Source organism: Bos indicus x Bos taurus, chromosome 7 (genome assembly GCF_003369695.1).
Source record: "Bos indicus x Bos taurus breed Angus x Brahman F1 hybrid chromosome 7, Bos_hybrid_MaternalHap_v2.0, whole genome shotgun sequence".
In the NCBI taxonomy this organism is placed as follows: Eukaryota; Metazoa; Chordata; class Mammalia; order Artiodactyla; family Bovidae; genus Bos; species Bos indicus x Bos taurus.
The window spans coordinates 49,220,507-49,235,721 of record NC_040082.1 but is presented as its reverse complement, the minus strand read 5'-3'; the positions used below and the strand labels follow the sequence as shown (position 1 = coordinate 49,235,721).

Genomic DNA, 15,215 nt, shown 5'->3' with positions numbered 1-15,215 from the left:
GGGACTGGTGCAGATTGTGGTGAGCTGGGAAAGAAGGTCTGTTTCTCTAAAGGAGCAGGTACCCCTCAGAAGTGTGGGCCTGGGTTGCCAGATATTCTGGATTTTTAAGAGAAGAAGGAAATCTGGAGTTTTACAAAGTATGTCCCATTTCTAAAAATGATTCAGAAGGTATAAAGCAGCAAGGCTCAATTAAGGCCTTCTGTTGGCCTTCAATGCAGGCCAACAGCTTGGCAGACTTAGGGGCTGAGCAGTCAGAGAGGCAGGGCTTGCCTGAGAATCCCCAGTGAGAATGACCTAGAGTGCAGCCCCACCCAGGGCACCCCACACCTACTCAGCGCTCTGCTTCCTGTCTTAGTTGATCTTTGTGTCTATATGGACCCCTGACCTTGGGAGGCTGGTGGAGGGTTCTGGGAGGCAATGAATATGCCCGGCTGGGATGTGGTGGAAGGTGGCCTGGGGCCCTCCATTCCTATTCTGGGACTCCTCAGAAAAGGTGTTTCCTTGAGCAATGCCAGGAGGCACTGAGATGGGGCCCTGGACCAAATGCAGTGACTTCCAGCCTATCATCTGTGAGAGCAAATGGGGGTGGGGGTGGGGCAGAGGAGAGAGAGGCTTCTGGCCACACATTAGAGCAGCCATATTCCCAAGGTCAAGTGAGGGTCAACAGGTAACACTGGGGCTCACACTGGTTATCTTGGTGTTTGATCCTCAGTAGGCCTTCCCCGTGCATTCCCCTTCACCACCCCAGCCAAGTTCATCTCTGCATGGTTCCCTCTGTAGGTCCAGGCTCCCTGACCTAGTGCCTCCTCCATCTACCCATTGGAATCCTGCCCATCCTTTTAGGGCCCACCTCTATACACTTTTCAGCACCCAGGTATGGACTCCTGGAGTCTTCATGGGGGCTGACTCAGCCCTATTTCCAACGAGCTCTGACAGCCCAGGCCAGCCTGCACAGGGCAACTCATGGTCTTTTGGGACAAATCATTTCATGGAATTATGAAGACTCTTTTTTTGTTTTTCACACTCCTTGGAGCCGAGTGCTTGGGGCAGCAGCAGGGCACTATGGGAGGAATGGGTGCACTGCTCAGCCATGTAGGCGTGGGGTCATTTCCAGCTTTGCCTGTCTTGGCTGTGTGGCCTGGGGGACCCACACTGCCACTTCACAGCTTTCCACGATGGGTGTAGCATCAATCTGAAAGCAGTTTCTTGGTGGCTCTGGGGACAGCCAGGGAAGAGTTAAGACAGTCCCAGCCCCTCTGAATTCCACGTGACCCAGGGTTGCTGAGTCTCTGGGTCTGCGGTGGACACTGTTCTCCAGGCTCATTTTTTGCTAATGGCTCATGGAAAGTTTGGCTCCTTGAGCTCCAGACCGCTCCCTCTGAGGCCTGAGGCCTCGCTGACGCTGGTCTTGCCCTGGAAGGGCGTCCAGAGCAGCCTCCCGCCTGCAGAGCTACGGTCAGCACCCTGCTCCCTGTCCGCCTGACTTCCTGCTGCCTGACCTTCTCCCCCAGGACACAGCAGCAGCCCACCCCTTCTGGCCACATGGAGACCTCCTCCCAGCAGCCCCATCCAGGATTACTTTTCATTTGTGAGGTGTGGGCAGGGGGTGAGGGAAGCCTTTTCCCACTAAAGTCCACCACATCTGTGAGTTGTATCCCTTTGAGAATTGAAGTGGGTAGCAGCCCAGGAGGACCCAACATCTGCTGGCCAGAGTCCAATCTCGACTCCATTGCTCACTGACTGTGTGACCAGCTGAATCAACTTTCCCTCTCTGAACCCAGATGTCCTCAGACTCAGATGGGGAGAATAACAGGAAATTAAATGAGATAATATAGCTGCTTGATGCATAGCTTAAAAAAATGATTAGAGTGCTTCACATAAAACATGGCATGTAGAAATTCTCCAGGTGGGATGGTTCTCAGGAACTTGCTGTCCAGATAAAGAAACAGAGTTGGGGTGTTGTGCTTGGAGCCAGAGAAGGGCCAAGATGCAGGCTCAGGGCTTGCGCCTTCCAGCTCCATGGCAAGTTCCTTGGAGGGTAGGCCAGTGACCCCATCAGTAAGATGAATGGGTTGGACAAAAAGCTCATTGTGCTCCACAAAGGTGACTGGAGGGAGAGCCGTGGGCAGAAGGGAGTTCTGTGCCCTTGCCTGCTCAATTCAGCCTTTTGTCAGTGACCATGCTATGGAGAGCTATGTGGGGAGCACCACCTCTTTGGAGCCAGATTCAGGGGTTGTCCTCACTTGCAGGATGGACTTCATGAGTAGGAGCCCTGATGATTTCTTCAGTGAGCTGGTACGTCCTGCGAAACCAGTTGGAGGTGGGGGATGTTGGATTGGGATCAGGGAGTGGGACAGGTCCTCTGGGCCAAAAGCCTTGCTTTGACCATGACTCTGCTGCCCCAGGGTCAGGGTCTCAGAGAGTTTCAGGGGTTGGGGTGACAGAAGTCAGAGGCAGGGGAGGGGCCGATGGTCAATATTGATCTAGCTGAGTCAGGGGAGCAGGATGGGGAAGCAGGAAGGCTGGGTGGGGCCTGCCGATAACTGAATCCCAGTATGACTGTGGGAACCAAGGAAGGGGGGTGCTCGATACAGAATTCCCAAACTAGATCCTTACGAAAACAACAGTGGTCTGGAGCCCGGCCCAGTCCTAATGTGTCCTAATCCCTGAGGGTGGAGCCTAGAATATCTGTATTTTTAGCAAACTTCCTGGGTGACTCTGAGCAGCCAGCCCAGTTTCCATATTTGGGGGCCACAGGTTTACCCCCATAGTTGCAATAATGAGGAAACTGAGGTCCAGAGAGGGAAAGTAACTCACCCAAGGCCATACAGTGATGATAATCCATCCCTTTTTCCTGAGGGAAGCTATAGTCCACTCCTAGATAACTCCATTCCCTGCCTGCTGTGGCCCAGGGCCCTGGAAGGGACGGCTGCCCAGAGGGAAGTGGCCATGGAGACCTTGGCAGGCCCAGGTGGAGGAGGTAGGGTGGGGCTCATCCCAGGAGGAAGGACGTAGTGGGGGGACATTCCCACAGGACTGGACCTGCCCCGCCTTGCCCTCTGCAAACACTCCCAGCACCGGCTGGGGGATGTTCCCTCAAAGATTTACTATGGACCTGGTTTAGGGAAGGCCTTCTCCATTGCTGGAGACCCACCCATGCCCTGGAAAGGCATGCCCCCAGCACGATAGGGGGCTTCCCAGGTGGCGCTAGTAGTAAAGAACTCATTTGCCAATGCAGGAGATATAAGAGATGCAAGTTCGATCCCTGGGTGGGGAAGATACCCCTGGAGGAGGGCATGGCAACCCGCTCCAGTATTCTTGCCTGGAGAATCCCATAGACAGAGGAGCCTGGCAGACTATAGTCAATAGGGTCGAAAAGAGTTGGACACAACTGAAGCAACTTAGCACGCAAGCAGCACGGTAGATTCAGGGGCACTCGCAGCCTTCTTACACTTCTGGGCCCCTTCTCCCCTAACCCCTAAACGACCCACCGGTCAGAGCTCTCAGCCCAGCTCTTGCCTGCACGCTTCCCCCACATCTCAACTTGCTAAGCATCCATACAAATCCTCCCAGAACTCCCAGGTGCTACCACCCTCTCTTGCCTCTTATTCTGGCTCCTGAAACCTTGCTACCAGGTCCAGCTGTCACCCTAGTCTGCCCTGAGTGCTGGTTCTCACTCTCTGGGATGGGGACAGGAGACAAGCTAGCTCATCTCTGCCTCCTTCCTGGAGCCCAGTCCGGCTGCTGCATGCCCTAGCAGGTGTTCAGAGTGGTTCTGATTCTGAATCTCACCTCCTTCTCTCCCCGGGCCATTTTGGGCCAGTGTCTTCACTTTCGGCACCACAGTTTCCTTATTTGTGGAATGCAGAGAATTGTAGTGCCCCACAGAGAGGTGAACCGAGGGTCGTGAGAGAGCACATATAAAGGAGGTCAGGTGTGAACAATTTTGGCAGCACACATTTGTCAGGGGTCTACCCTCGGCAAGGATGATGATACCTGTTGCGTGCATCCAGAACATGGACAAGGTGTTGACTGCCTTCAAGGAGCTCACGGTTTTGTGGACACTTGCTCAGGTGACTTCAAATCAGTGAGCTCTGGTGAGGTAGGTAGAGGAGGCTGTGGAGCCTACATGTGGACCTAACGCAGTGCACTCTGGGAGTGGGTAGAGGAGACTGTGGAGCCTGTGGAGGGACCCAATGCAGTGCACGCTGGGAGTGGGTAGAGGAGCCTGTGGAGCCTGTGGCGGGACCCAACGCAGTGCATGCTGGGAAGGAGGTGGGGCTTCCCGGAGAAGGTACAGCAGCTGTGTCCCCAAGGAAGGAGAAATGTTGCTATGCGCTGAGCAAGGAATAAAAAGAAATCCAGTCCTCTGCAGTGAGTTCTGGAGCAAACGGGCAGTGAGGAGGTGGAGACTACAGATGTAAACAACTAAGAGGCACCAGCTCGAGTGGATAACGGTTAAAGAGAAGGGGCAGGGCGGGGAGGGGGTGTGGTAGGTCCTTGAGAATCCCAGGGGAAACACAGACCAGGGCCCTGGAGCTCTGCTTGTGTTAGTCCTGACTTTCTGTCTTGCAAGAAGCCTCTTTGCCTCTGAGTCTTGTTTTCTTCATCTTCAAAATAGGACTGTTCCAACTAGGGCAAGAGGTGTGAAAGCACCCTGTGAACTGTAAAAGATCATGTTCTTGTAGATAATAATAGCGCTTCAAGTGGAGCTGGCACTGTGAGGTAAAGGATACCTCGAGGTTTACCTGGAGCTCCCAGAGCTTCATAGACTCACACAACTCTGGACCTCCTGTAATCTGCTCCTGTGCTGCCACCTGCCGGCGAGTGTCTGCAATGGCAGCTCAAGTTCTCAAGTCCTTCCTGCAGCCCAGGAGGGAGATCCAGGGCACCTGAAGGCTCAGGTCCAAGCCGTCCTGGCGCTGACGTGCCAGGCTCCAAGACAAGAGTGCAAGTGAAGGGCCTGGATCCCTCTGCTTCACACCTCCTTGCCATTTTCAGCCTTACTGCCAAGCTCCTCGCATATGCCCTGTAGAAATGCCCTCTGGCCATCTCACATGCCAGCAGCTGGGATAGACCCAGAAAGCAGCTGGTGCGGGAATTCTGAAGCCCAGGCACCCAGAGCATGGTCTGGAGAGGACGGTTGGCTCTAGAAGTCACCCCCCCCCAACCCCGCCCCCGGCCCTGTGGAATCAGGCCTTCATCAAATACAAATTGGCACTTGCCGACAGCACTCACGATCTAGCTCTACAAGGATTAAATCATGTGCTGCTGCAGCTGCTGATTTTTAATACTCCTTGAAAGGAGTTTAGGGTGGAGACCAGAAATTAGGAACTTTGTGCTCTGGGAAAAACTGGCAGAACAAGTCTTCAGATTGTTAGATATTTTTAGTTGCTGATTTTATGAGCCGGATTCTTGTATCTCCTCTTGTCTAGAAGAGCACCAAAATCTTTCATGGTGACAACTGTTCCTCGTGACTAGCAGAAACCTTCTGCAAAAAATATGTGCTTGATTGCATGTACTCCCCCTTCACCAGAATCACGTATTTACTGATTTCCCCCTCTACTACTTTGGAGCAGTTTCTCAGAGCTATCTGAAATGTTGTCTCCTTGGATATTGTCTTCATTTTGCTGCCAAATAAAACTTACCTTGCAACTCTCAAACACTGTGCTTTTTTTTTTCAAGTTACATCTCTTAGGTGGGGGCATGACTTACAGTGAGCAACTCATCTGTTTTGCATGAGACTGTTGGGTTTTGTACTGAAAATTCATGTCAGCAATGAATGGTTGATCACCCTGTCATGGCCTGAGGGGGCCAAAACCTCTACATCACCACCCTGGGTCAGCCTAACCAACTTGGGGTCAGGGAACCAACTAGCCTCTAATGTGGTAGTGGCCTCCCTTCCCCCAGTGGAGCCTTTCCTCCACTCCTTTCTCCAGCCCCAAGGCCTCTGCCCTAGATGCTAGGTTCATATATAGTCTGTGGGTAAAGAGACCCTTCCTCTCCCTCCCCCTCTCAAGGCCTCTGGGGCCTGGGGCCTTGTCTGTGAGGTTGGGCAGAGGAAAAATATTGGGTAGGAAGGGACTTCTGGAACAACTTCTTCACTGTACAAGGAAACCAAGGCCCGGAGGAGAAGAGCCTTGCCCCAGGTCCCTAAGGAAGACTTTCTGTTGGCCATTGGTGGCAACGCATTGCTCTTGTTAAGGGCACCCCAGCCCCATTCCTGGCTCTAAGGCTAGGACACACAGGTCCAGGCATAATCCCATAGTGATTGGCTCAACCTTGAGCTTGTGACCAAGTTAGTCCAATTAGAATAAAGACCTGGGTCTTTATTTTGCAACCGAGAGGAACTAGAGCAGGAAACAGACATACTCCCCCAGTGCTCTGCTTGACCAAGACAGAGAGACAGCAAATGCACAGAAGTTGGTAGCTATTTATTGCACTGAAAACACCAAGAATAAAACAGACACCCCTTCTTCCCCCCAACCCCACAATAGCAGAAAGTTTGAGCAGTGGTCATTCAAGTTCACAGCCACACATTTTAAAAAAGAACTGAAACAAACCCCCAAACAAATAGTAACAAAGATACCAGCACGGGGAGTCTGGCAAATACATCCCCTAAAGGGTCTCCTCTTGAAGGGAGACTGGAGGCCAGGGGTCAGGATCAGCGCTTGCTGGGCGCACACACGGGAGAATGCTTTCCCGTGAATGTGTTTGCATGCTGGAGCCTAGGACTTGTCTTAGGTCTGGATTTTTTTGCATCTACAGGATGTCTGACTGTCTGGTGGTATTGGGCTCTGGGCCACTTTGTCTGCCAGTCTCCCTGCCTGCTGTCTCAGGATCACGCCGTGCCCTGTGGTCCACACCAGCTGGCTGCACACTCACAGGCGTGGCCTTCGCAGTGCAGCCATCTCAACGTGGGGTAGGGACCAACCTCCACTTCTCTGGCATCCAGAGAGGGGCACAGTGGACAGGAGGTGTGTCAGCAGACAAAAGGCAGGACGCTGGTGTCCTCCAGCTCAGCTCCCTCTGGTGGGGAACCAAGGGGTGAGCAGGGAAAGAACTTTCCCAAGGTCACACAGCAAGTCTGGTCAGAGCTGGGAATGAAATCCTAATAACCCCCAAAACGTGGCTCTTTCCCCCACAGTCCTCCACTGATAAGCAGAGGACAGGCACAAAGAGGGGGCTGAGGGGCAGTTGGGGGAGAGAAGGGGGACTGGCCGGCCCAGAAAAGAACAGGAATCCAGCCAGGGACTCACCCTGTCGATTCTCATGGGTGTATTCAGTGCTGTCTTCACCCCAGTGTTCTGTCTGACCCCTCATCAGCCCTGTAACATAGGCTGGGCGGCAATATTTAGTCCTTTTAATGGAGGGGGAAACTGAGGCTGAAAAAAGGACCAGACTTTGCCTTGGTAATGGCAGCAATCCCTCACCTTTGGCTTGGGGACGGCTGTGGGAGCTGGCAGCTCGCAAGGGAGGCAGGCAGTTATGCTGCTGGGACACTGGGATCACTGGGCCTTACTGGGAAGCCCTCTGGACCTGGGACAGACCAAGTGCCTGCCCTGGGCCTCGGCAGCAGGGCCTCTGCCAAGGAGAGAGGCCAGTGATCAACCAGTTTGGAGACCAGGAGGGCTGGGTAGCCTCTCTCCTGGCCTGCGGCCCCTGCCCAGCCTGCCTCACCTGTCCCGGGGGCAAGAGTGCAAGACAATGGGCCCAGCAGACAGCTCATGATCAGGGAACACTCGGGAAATACTGGGTCACATCCCATCAGTCCTGCTCCACTCAACACCCAGTATACCCCAGAGGTTTGGAGGGATCAGAGATTCCTCCAAGTCTTTGGAGATGTGGCTCTTCCTCCCCTAAAATCCTCCAGAGGGGACAGTATCTCATGCTGGCAAAACACGGCCACACAGAGGCCAAAAGCACAGAGAGGCAGCAACATAATTCCGAGTCGGACACTGAGGATACAACCTCTATTTCTTTTTTTGTCCAAAACACGTAGATTGGTTTTGCTGAGTGTTATTTCTTCTTCTTTTTTTTTTTTTTTTTGTTTCAACATACTTACTGCATATAAAGTCATGCAAAGAAAACAGTGCAGACAGTAGATCCAGGTGGATGTGCCAAGGCATTCCACATCAGAGTCAATCCCAAGGGAAGAGGGAAACAGAAAGGAAAAGAGAGATGCAAACCACAGCCGCAGGAGGAGGTGTGAAGAGGAGAACTCCCAGTGTTCTTTTTGGACCCGCATGAAGACACATGCTCGTGAACCCCCCAGAGATGGATGGGGGCGCGCTGAGGGTGGTGCACAGATGTAATGAAATCCTGGGCAGCATGGCAGAAAGGATCTCAGTTTGGGAGGCAAGCAAGATAAAGTCCAGATACTGCCAGCCTGACAACCTCCCCCACTCTCTCTGCCCAGATTTGCTATTTCTTCATCAGCACTAACATCCGATGCTTCTCCAGTCCCCAAGGGAACCTGGGGACTGAAATGTCAGAGATCCTTCCCTGTCAGGCTGAGTCCACCTCAGCCCCAGATAACCCACAAGTGACAAAGTCCATCTCAGAGATGACCAAAAAAAAAAAAGACCTAGAACAGGAAAAAAAAAAAAACTACCCCTCACCCCTCTTCCCACCTCCCTTCCCAACCCAAACCTTCTCATAATAATTTGAGAGGTCTAGTTATTACATAAATATCCATTAACGCAAAATCCACTTACGAAACACACAGAAGTTTGGCTATAAAAAGGCATGCGGTCCAAGTAGAAGCGATACCTAACGGTTGTTTTCTTTTGCCCTCAAAAAGCAATCAGATTCTCCCCTTCGGATATGATGAAGCTGGAATTCTCCAGGCCGGATGGATGGGTGGAATGGGCAGCTCATGTTGGAAGTAAACATCGGCAGAAGGAAGAAAGGAAGAAGTGGGGGCACCCTGAGAGGATCGAGCCCCCCACACCAAGGGAGGAGGGTCGAGAACAAGAGGGCAGGACAGGGTGGGAGAGGAGTTAGGACGGTGGTCTGAGGCAGCAGGCTCCTGACATCTTGCTCCTCCTTTGCCCTCTCCCACGGGGGAGGTTGGTGCAGGGGGCTGGCTGTTCTGCCCTTCCCCAAGGACCCCAGAAGAGGGGAGATCAGGGAGGGGGTTCTGGCGGATGCCATGTTCCTCCCGGCTCTGCCCCTCCTCCCCAGCCCCTGGGTGAACACACAGCTGGGACCGTGGCCTCCAGCCAAGGCAAGACCAGGCCAATGACAGCCGGGAGGGGGGTCCTTGGGGCCAGCACCCAGGGCACCTGGGCCTGAGGAAGCCCCACCCTGGCAGGGGACAGAGAGCAAGAGTGACAGGTGCAGGTGGGGACATGTGGCCATCTGCTCTGAAGTCATGATGGCTTTTACGAACGGACAGGTTTTCTTGACACAGGTATGAAGGTGACGTGATAGTGGTGGTGGTGGGATGATGTGGTTGGGAGAATTCCAGCAAAATCCAAGTGGGAGAACCAGCAGCCACATTCCATGGACAAAGAGTGGATCTCTGCAGTACAGCGCCTCCAGCCTGGTCCTTCAGCTGCAAGACATGGTTGATGCGGTGGGTAACGTGGGTGCTTCTCAGGCACCATGCCCACCTCCTTGGATGGAGTTCAAGTTGCCTCCAGTGGGTCCCACCTGCGTCTCCTCCCCCCACCCCCTGGGACCCACAGGCCTGTTCTCCCAGTGGTCTTCCCACCCCTGGCTCAGGGCCCGTCCAGCGTGTACCAACTCCAGACCGACACCACCCCGTTCTTTTAGATCGTCGGAAGGAGGGGCTCTTACTGCGGCAGGACGGAAGGCGCCCCGGATCTGTGGAAGTGGACGATCTGCCATTTGCCATCCCGGCGGTGCCAGACGCGGGTCTCTTCCGACTGGGCCGTGCGGGGGATGCCGCCGGCGTCCAGGTACTGCGTGATGCGGATGTAGGCGATGCAGGCCGACTCGTCACCCATCAGGTGGATGTGGGGGTTCAGGATGGTGGTGTGCACAGGCTTGCTGTTCCGGGACCACACTGCAGGCGGGGACGGGAGGGGCGGAGGAGTTGCACCTGGGGGCCTCGTCTCACTTCCTTCCCTTCCCCGCTTCTCAGCAACCGCCTCAGCAGAGCACCTCTGCCTGCCTCATTTCCAGAGCAGTGGGTCTCTGCGACAGGGCTCAGCTACCTGGGAGTCAGGGCACAGCTCGTAGATGACTAGATCAGACCCCAGCGGAGGTACAGTGGACTTCACGACAAGGTGAATTCTTCAAACGCAGGGGAATGAAATTTGAGAATCACAGTATCTCAGACATACAGGTGAATGTAGTGTCAGGTGAGCTTAGACCAGAGTCTCAACCCAGATCCCCAGAGAGGCCAGGAGAGTACACGAGGGGGCTGAACTGGGTACGAGATGCTGATGACTGCGGACCCTGTGTCTCTGGGTGAGGGGACAACAGGGAGTGGTGAGTGGTGAACAGTGCGCCATGTCCCTTCTGAGGAGGCGCCTTGTGTGCAGCTTCCTTGGCGTTTGCTATGTAAGTGGGACTTGTGTTGCCACACCTCACTTTTCAAGAGAATCTAGAAATCTGGATTTCTATGTCAATGCCTCAGTTTTAATTATTGCTTTCAAATTTAAAACATCATGCAGACTATATGAAACATGTGTAGTCAGATACGCCTTATGGGCACCTCATTAGCCACCTCTATTCTCAACATATAGAATTATGGAAACTTGAAGAACATTAAAACTGTAGACTCTTGGAATTGTAGGGATGGTACTGGTAGCCATGGGATGTGGTCGTGGAGCTTTCCAGAATTAGGGGGAAAGGCACAGCTCTTACAATCATGATAGAACCGACAAAACCAGCCCTCTCTGTGTAATATGTGAGCCACAGTTATTACCATCATCATCATCACCGTCTTGGTTCTAGGAACTCTCACTTTTTCTCAGCAAGATAGAAAACGAAACACACGAAGACAGTCACCTCGGGAGGGGCTGGACAGGGGTCACCAGGACCTTGGGCTTCAGTGGAACCCTCACACCTTCCCTCAGTGTAGCCCAAGCGTGCCCAAATCCCACAGGAGAGCTCATTCAAAATATAGATTGCCCAGTCCCACCCTTGGAGATGCCAGTTCAGGAATCTGTCATATTAAAAAAGCTCCCTCCCCTCCCCCATCCTTTGATTCTGATGCCCAGCCAGGTTTGTGAGCCACTGATTTCCTGAAAAATGTAAAAAAAAATTGTTTTTCACAACTTCAGAAAGCACCGAATAGTATCTGCACCTAAATATTATTCTCACATTATACCCAGGTTTTGGATAAATGACCCCAAATCACTGAGTCTTAGATATGTAGACTAAGAGGCTTTTACAATTCTGGGCTTTTGTATAGCAAGAGTGAAGAGCTTTTGCACTATAAGCTTTGGAGGGACCTCAGAGATCCCAGGTCACCTTTTGGCCCTCCCACAAAATGCAAGAAGGCCTCTGTGAGCATCCTCAACAGCATTCGGGGCTGGAGGCTCTCAACACTGTTTAGTTCAATGCATCCATTTAGTAGATCTGGAAACTGAGGTCCAGAGAAGCAACTGGACTTGTCCAAAGCTGGGCCAGTCTCTGAAAGAAATGCAGTAGAACCTAAAGAAGTCAGTCTCCAGGTGGGACTGAATTAGGACAATCTAGAACGATCCCCAAAGAGATAGAATTTAGCACCGTTGAGGGCACTGGGCCTTACTGCTGTCTGCCAGGGTTGGGGTCCTGAGAGTCATTTGTAAAGCAATGGTCACCCTAACGTGGCATCTCTTGAATGGATCCTAGGCTCCCAACATCTACCCTCATGGACAGCATGGGAGAAAGGGCCAGGTCCTCCAGCAGGAAAAAGCAGGCAGGAGGGTGAGACTTGCACCGGGGCAGGCAGTTACCTTGTGTCTTGCTCTTTTCAATCCTTTGATGTGATCAGGTGTTCAAGCCCAGAGTCCAGGGAGCCAGTGTTATGATGGGACTCACTGCCAGAGTTTAGGCCAAGGGCTTACACAGCCTTCCGCGTCTCCTCCTCCTTTTGCACCCCTGAGTCTTAAAAGCCAGCTCAGCCTGATCTCTGCTCTGTGGGGATTGTGGTGTTCATTGTGGGGAACCAGCACCCCCCCAGAGGACAGACCAGTAGAGAGGTGCCCCTGGTGATCAGCTGGGGAGCTCCGGGGTGAGCGGGACTGACTGTGGGGTCCAGCCACCTCTCTTCACACTCTACCTCTGTTGCTAGCCTTGGAAAAGCAGAGTTTGATTTGTCAAAGAAAATGTAACTTCCTTCTTTCCTTCTTCACAGCTTTTTGGGGATGCTCTTAAGCCCTTGTACTCTGCAAGATTCCATCAGTCTGTATGCAGACAGGAGAGGAGCGCCCAGCTCTGGTGCCCAGGTGAGGGGATAGCACGGGGAAGGGAGGAGGCGCTGGAGGCAGTCGGGACCGGGTTCTGTCACCAACATTCTGGGTCCTTTGGACAAGTCGCTTCCTCTCTCTGGACCTCAGTTTCCCCTCTGTACAATGAAGAGTTGGACTAGAGCCAACTTCAGTTGCTTAAGTACTACCTTTATTTTTACCATCTACCTATACTTACTTTATGGCACCCCACTCTAGTATTCTTGCCTGGAGAATCCCATAAACAGAGGGGCCTGGTGGGCTTCAGTCCGAGGGGTCGCGGAGAGTCGGACACGACTGAAGCGACTTAGCATGTGCACATACTTACTTTATGAAATATTTCCTTAAGTCAATTCACTTTATTAATGTAGATACAGTTATTTTAAGATGACTTTCTAAAACAATCATTAATGAATAACCAGTCTTACAGAATACACTTTTAATAAGCCCAATGGAAATGAAATCAAATTATATAATCCTAGCTCCACGCTCTTTCCTGCAAGGCACCTGGGCCTGAGACCGCTCTCTTTTCGATAAAGAGGTGAGTTAGAAAGTCGGTAGAGAGACTGACATTACACTGAGCCTTTCCTCTTGGCAGAGCCAGATGTGTTGAAAGAGAATTTAGAAAGGGACCAACTTGCCCACTGTGTGAACCAGTGCTGTTTCAGTGGGTGCCCACAAGCACAGGGAATCCCAGAGCGTTGCCTCAGTGCCTCCCCTCTGGGGGACCTTGGCCGTGCCTCTTCTCAGGGCCTCCCTCTGGGTCCTAAGCTGCACGAGTCTAACCTGCGAGTGCATTGGTTTATCCCTGTCTGACCCCTGGCCAAGGCGAGACAGACGCAGGCAGAAAGCGCCCTAGGTCAGGCCCAGCCTCAGCCCCCTGACAGCCCTGGGGTGCAAAGCTGCCAGGGTCTCTCCTGCAAAGAGAGGCCCGGGAAGGACAGACATGCGGACAGAGACCTAGACAGACAGGCAGGCACAGCAGTGTGAGCTTGGTCCCCTTTTCTCCCCCAAGAGTACATTTCCATGCCCACTCATTGGGGCACCTGCAGGACAGCAACCTACATGCCAGTTTGCAACCAGCTGGTCAGCTGGGGTGGCCGCAGGCATTCAGGTGACTGTAACTTGGGGGTGTGCCCCTGGGGGGCTCCCTTATCTGTAGAAAGGGAATAAAGGTCTTCCCCAGGCTCTCCCAGGGTCATGGGCAGGCGAGGGCTGGGAGGGCTTGTCACACTGATCCAAGGTCCCCATCCGCAGCCACAGCAGTTGGACGGACCAGGCTTAGGAGAGAGAACCAAGGCGGTACCAAGCCCTGTCCACACGGGCCCTTCCTCTTCACTGGCTCCGGAGCCGCCCCGGGAGCCCTGCCCGTCACCCTGCTGTGCCATCTGGCAGGACACCGAACAGAGCAGACAACAGGCAGCCCAGAGGGAAGGGATTGCTCACGGTTTTCAAAATAGAATCGATGGAAGTCCAGGCCCTCGACCAGGTTCCCCAGGGCCTCGGGTTCGAAGGCCGTCATCCCAGGGTCACACATTTTCCTGGGGGGAGGAAGTCAGAGGAAAGATGGGCTGGGGCGGCCTCTCAGGTGCCCCCTCTAATTCCAGGGGCCTGGACCCCAGGAAGGTGAGCCTGTGAAATCAAAAGTGACTGCACCCACCTCATAGGATCAGTGAGGCTGCGGAGGGGACAGGGCTGGGACAGGGACAGTGTGGACGCTGCTGACTGGCAGGTGCTACTGGGTCCAAACCATGGCTCTGCCGCTTACATGTCATGAGACCACCATGCCCCCCTGCCCCCCAGCAGTGGCTTTACGTCTCTGAGCAAGAGGGCCATACCAAGATGCCAGCGGGGGTAACTCAGTCTGTACACAACTCTCCAAATTACATCACACCCCCCACCTCAGGCAGCAGATCTGTCCAGAGGGGGCTTTCCTAATCTGTCTTCCTTGGGCAGGGGGACCTTTTCCTTCACTTTGAATTGGCTTCTGTTAACCAGCAGTTGTGGCCCCGGAGGGGTGTGTTTTGCTGCATTAAACGGAGGTGTCCTATTGTAGGCAGCAGCGTCCTCTGGGAGCCGCAGCTCCCTCTTCTGTGAGATGAGGAAGGTAGCAGCCCAAGAACCGGCGCCTGGGAGGAAGGAGCCCGGGCGTGGCTGAGCAGGTCCTCTGCTGTGTATTTTTAGCTCAGTGCTCCCACTCAGGTCTGCATTCTGGGAGCCCCTAATAGCCAGATGGAGGAAGGAAAAAACTGTCTCCCCCATCCCTAGGTCTCTGAGATCTTCTATGACACAACGGGGACCCCTGTGGCAATGACAGTGAAGCCAGGGACAGGAAGTACCCCAGGACAAACAAAGACCCCAACCTGGGGAGGGGCTGAAGACAATGGCGGAGGGCCCAGCCTCGTGTGAGCTGGAGCTGTGGTGAGTGCAGGGCGCCCTGCCCTTGTTCCGCCCTAACCGCTCTGTCTGTGTGACTCCAGACAACTCGCTTCTCCTCTCAGAACCTCAGGTTCTCCTGACGGATTGGCCAGCAGGGTTGTTCTCAGATCACGTGGGATTCCCAGGATCCTTCCAGATCCAGAGTCCTTTAAGCCGGGGCTCTGAGGCCTGACCATCTGGAAGACTAAGCACCACCTCGCTCTCTCCAAGGAACCCTTCTGCAGGAGGTCTCTGGGCCTCTGAAGGGACTCAGAAACCATCTGCTCCGGTTCCATTGTACATGTAGGGAAACAGGCTCAGTGAGACGAAGGGGCTTATCCAGGGTGACACAGGGTCAGACTCAGCACCACAGGCCCCAGAGGTCATAGC

At 53.5% G+C, this 15,215-nt stretch overlaps 1 protein-coding gene across 3 annotated transcripts in view; it reads right to left on the bottom strand.

Annotated features, from left to right (window-relative positions):
- Positions 1-6,413: 6,413 nt before the first annotated feature.
- Positions 6,414-15,215, bottom strand: part of CAMK2A (calcium/calmodulin dependent protein kinase II alpha) — a 65,943-nt gene continuing 57,141 nt past the window's right edge. For 2 of the 3 annotated variants that reach the window (XM_027545961.1, XM_027545962.1), the window contains 3 exons: positions 13,854-13,948; positions 9,805-10,033; positions 6,414-9,559 (listed from right to left, as the gene is read on the bottom strand). In XM_027545961.1, the coding sequence (XP_027401762.1) occupies positions 9,556-9,559; positions 9,805-10,033; positions 13,854-13,948 (328 nt within the window). In that variant the 3' untranslated portion in view covers positions 6,414-9,555. Of the gene's footprint in view, positions 9,560-9,800; positions 10,034-13,853; positions 13,949-15,215 lie in introns of those variants that run through there. The other variant, XM_027545963.1, reaches the window with a different exon arrangement.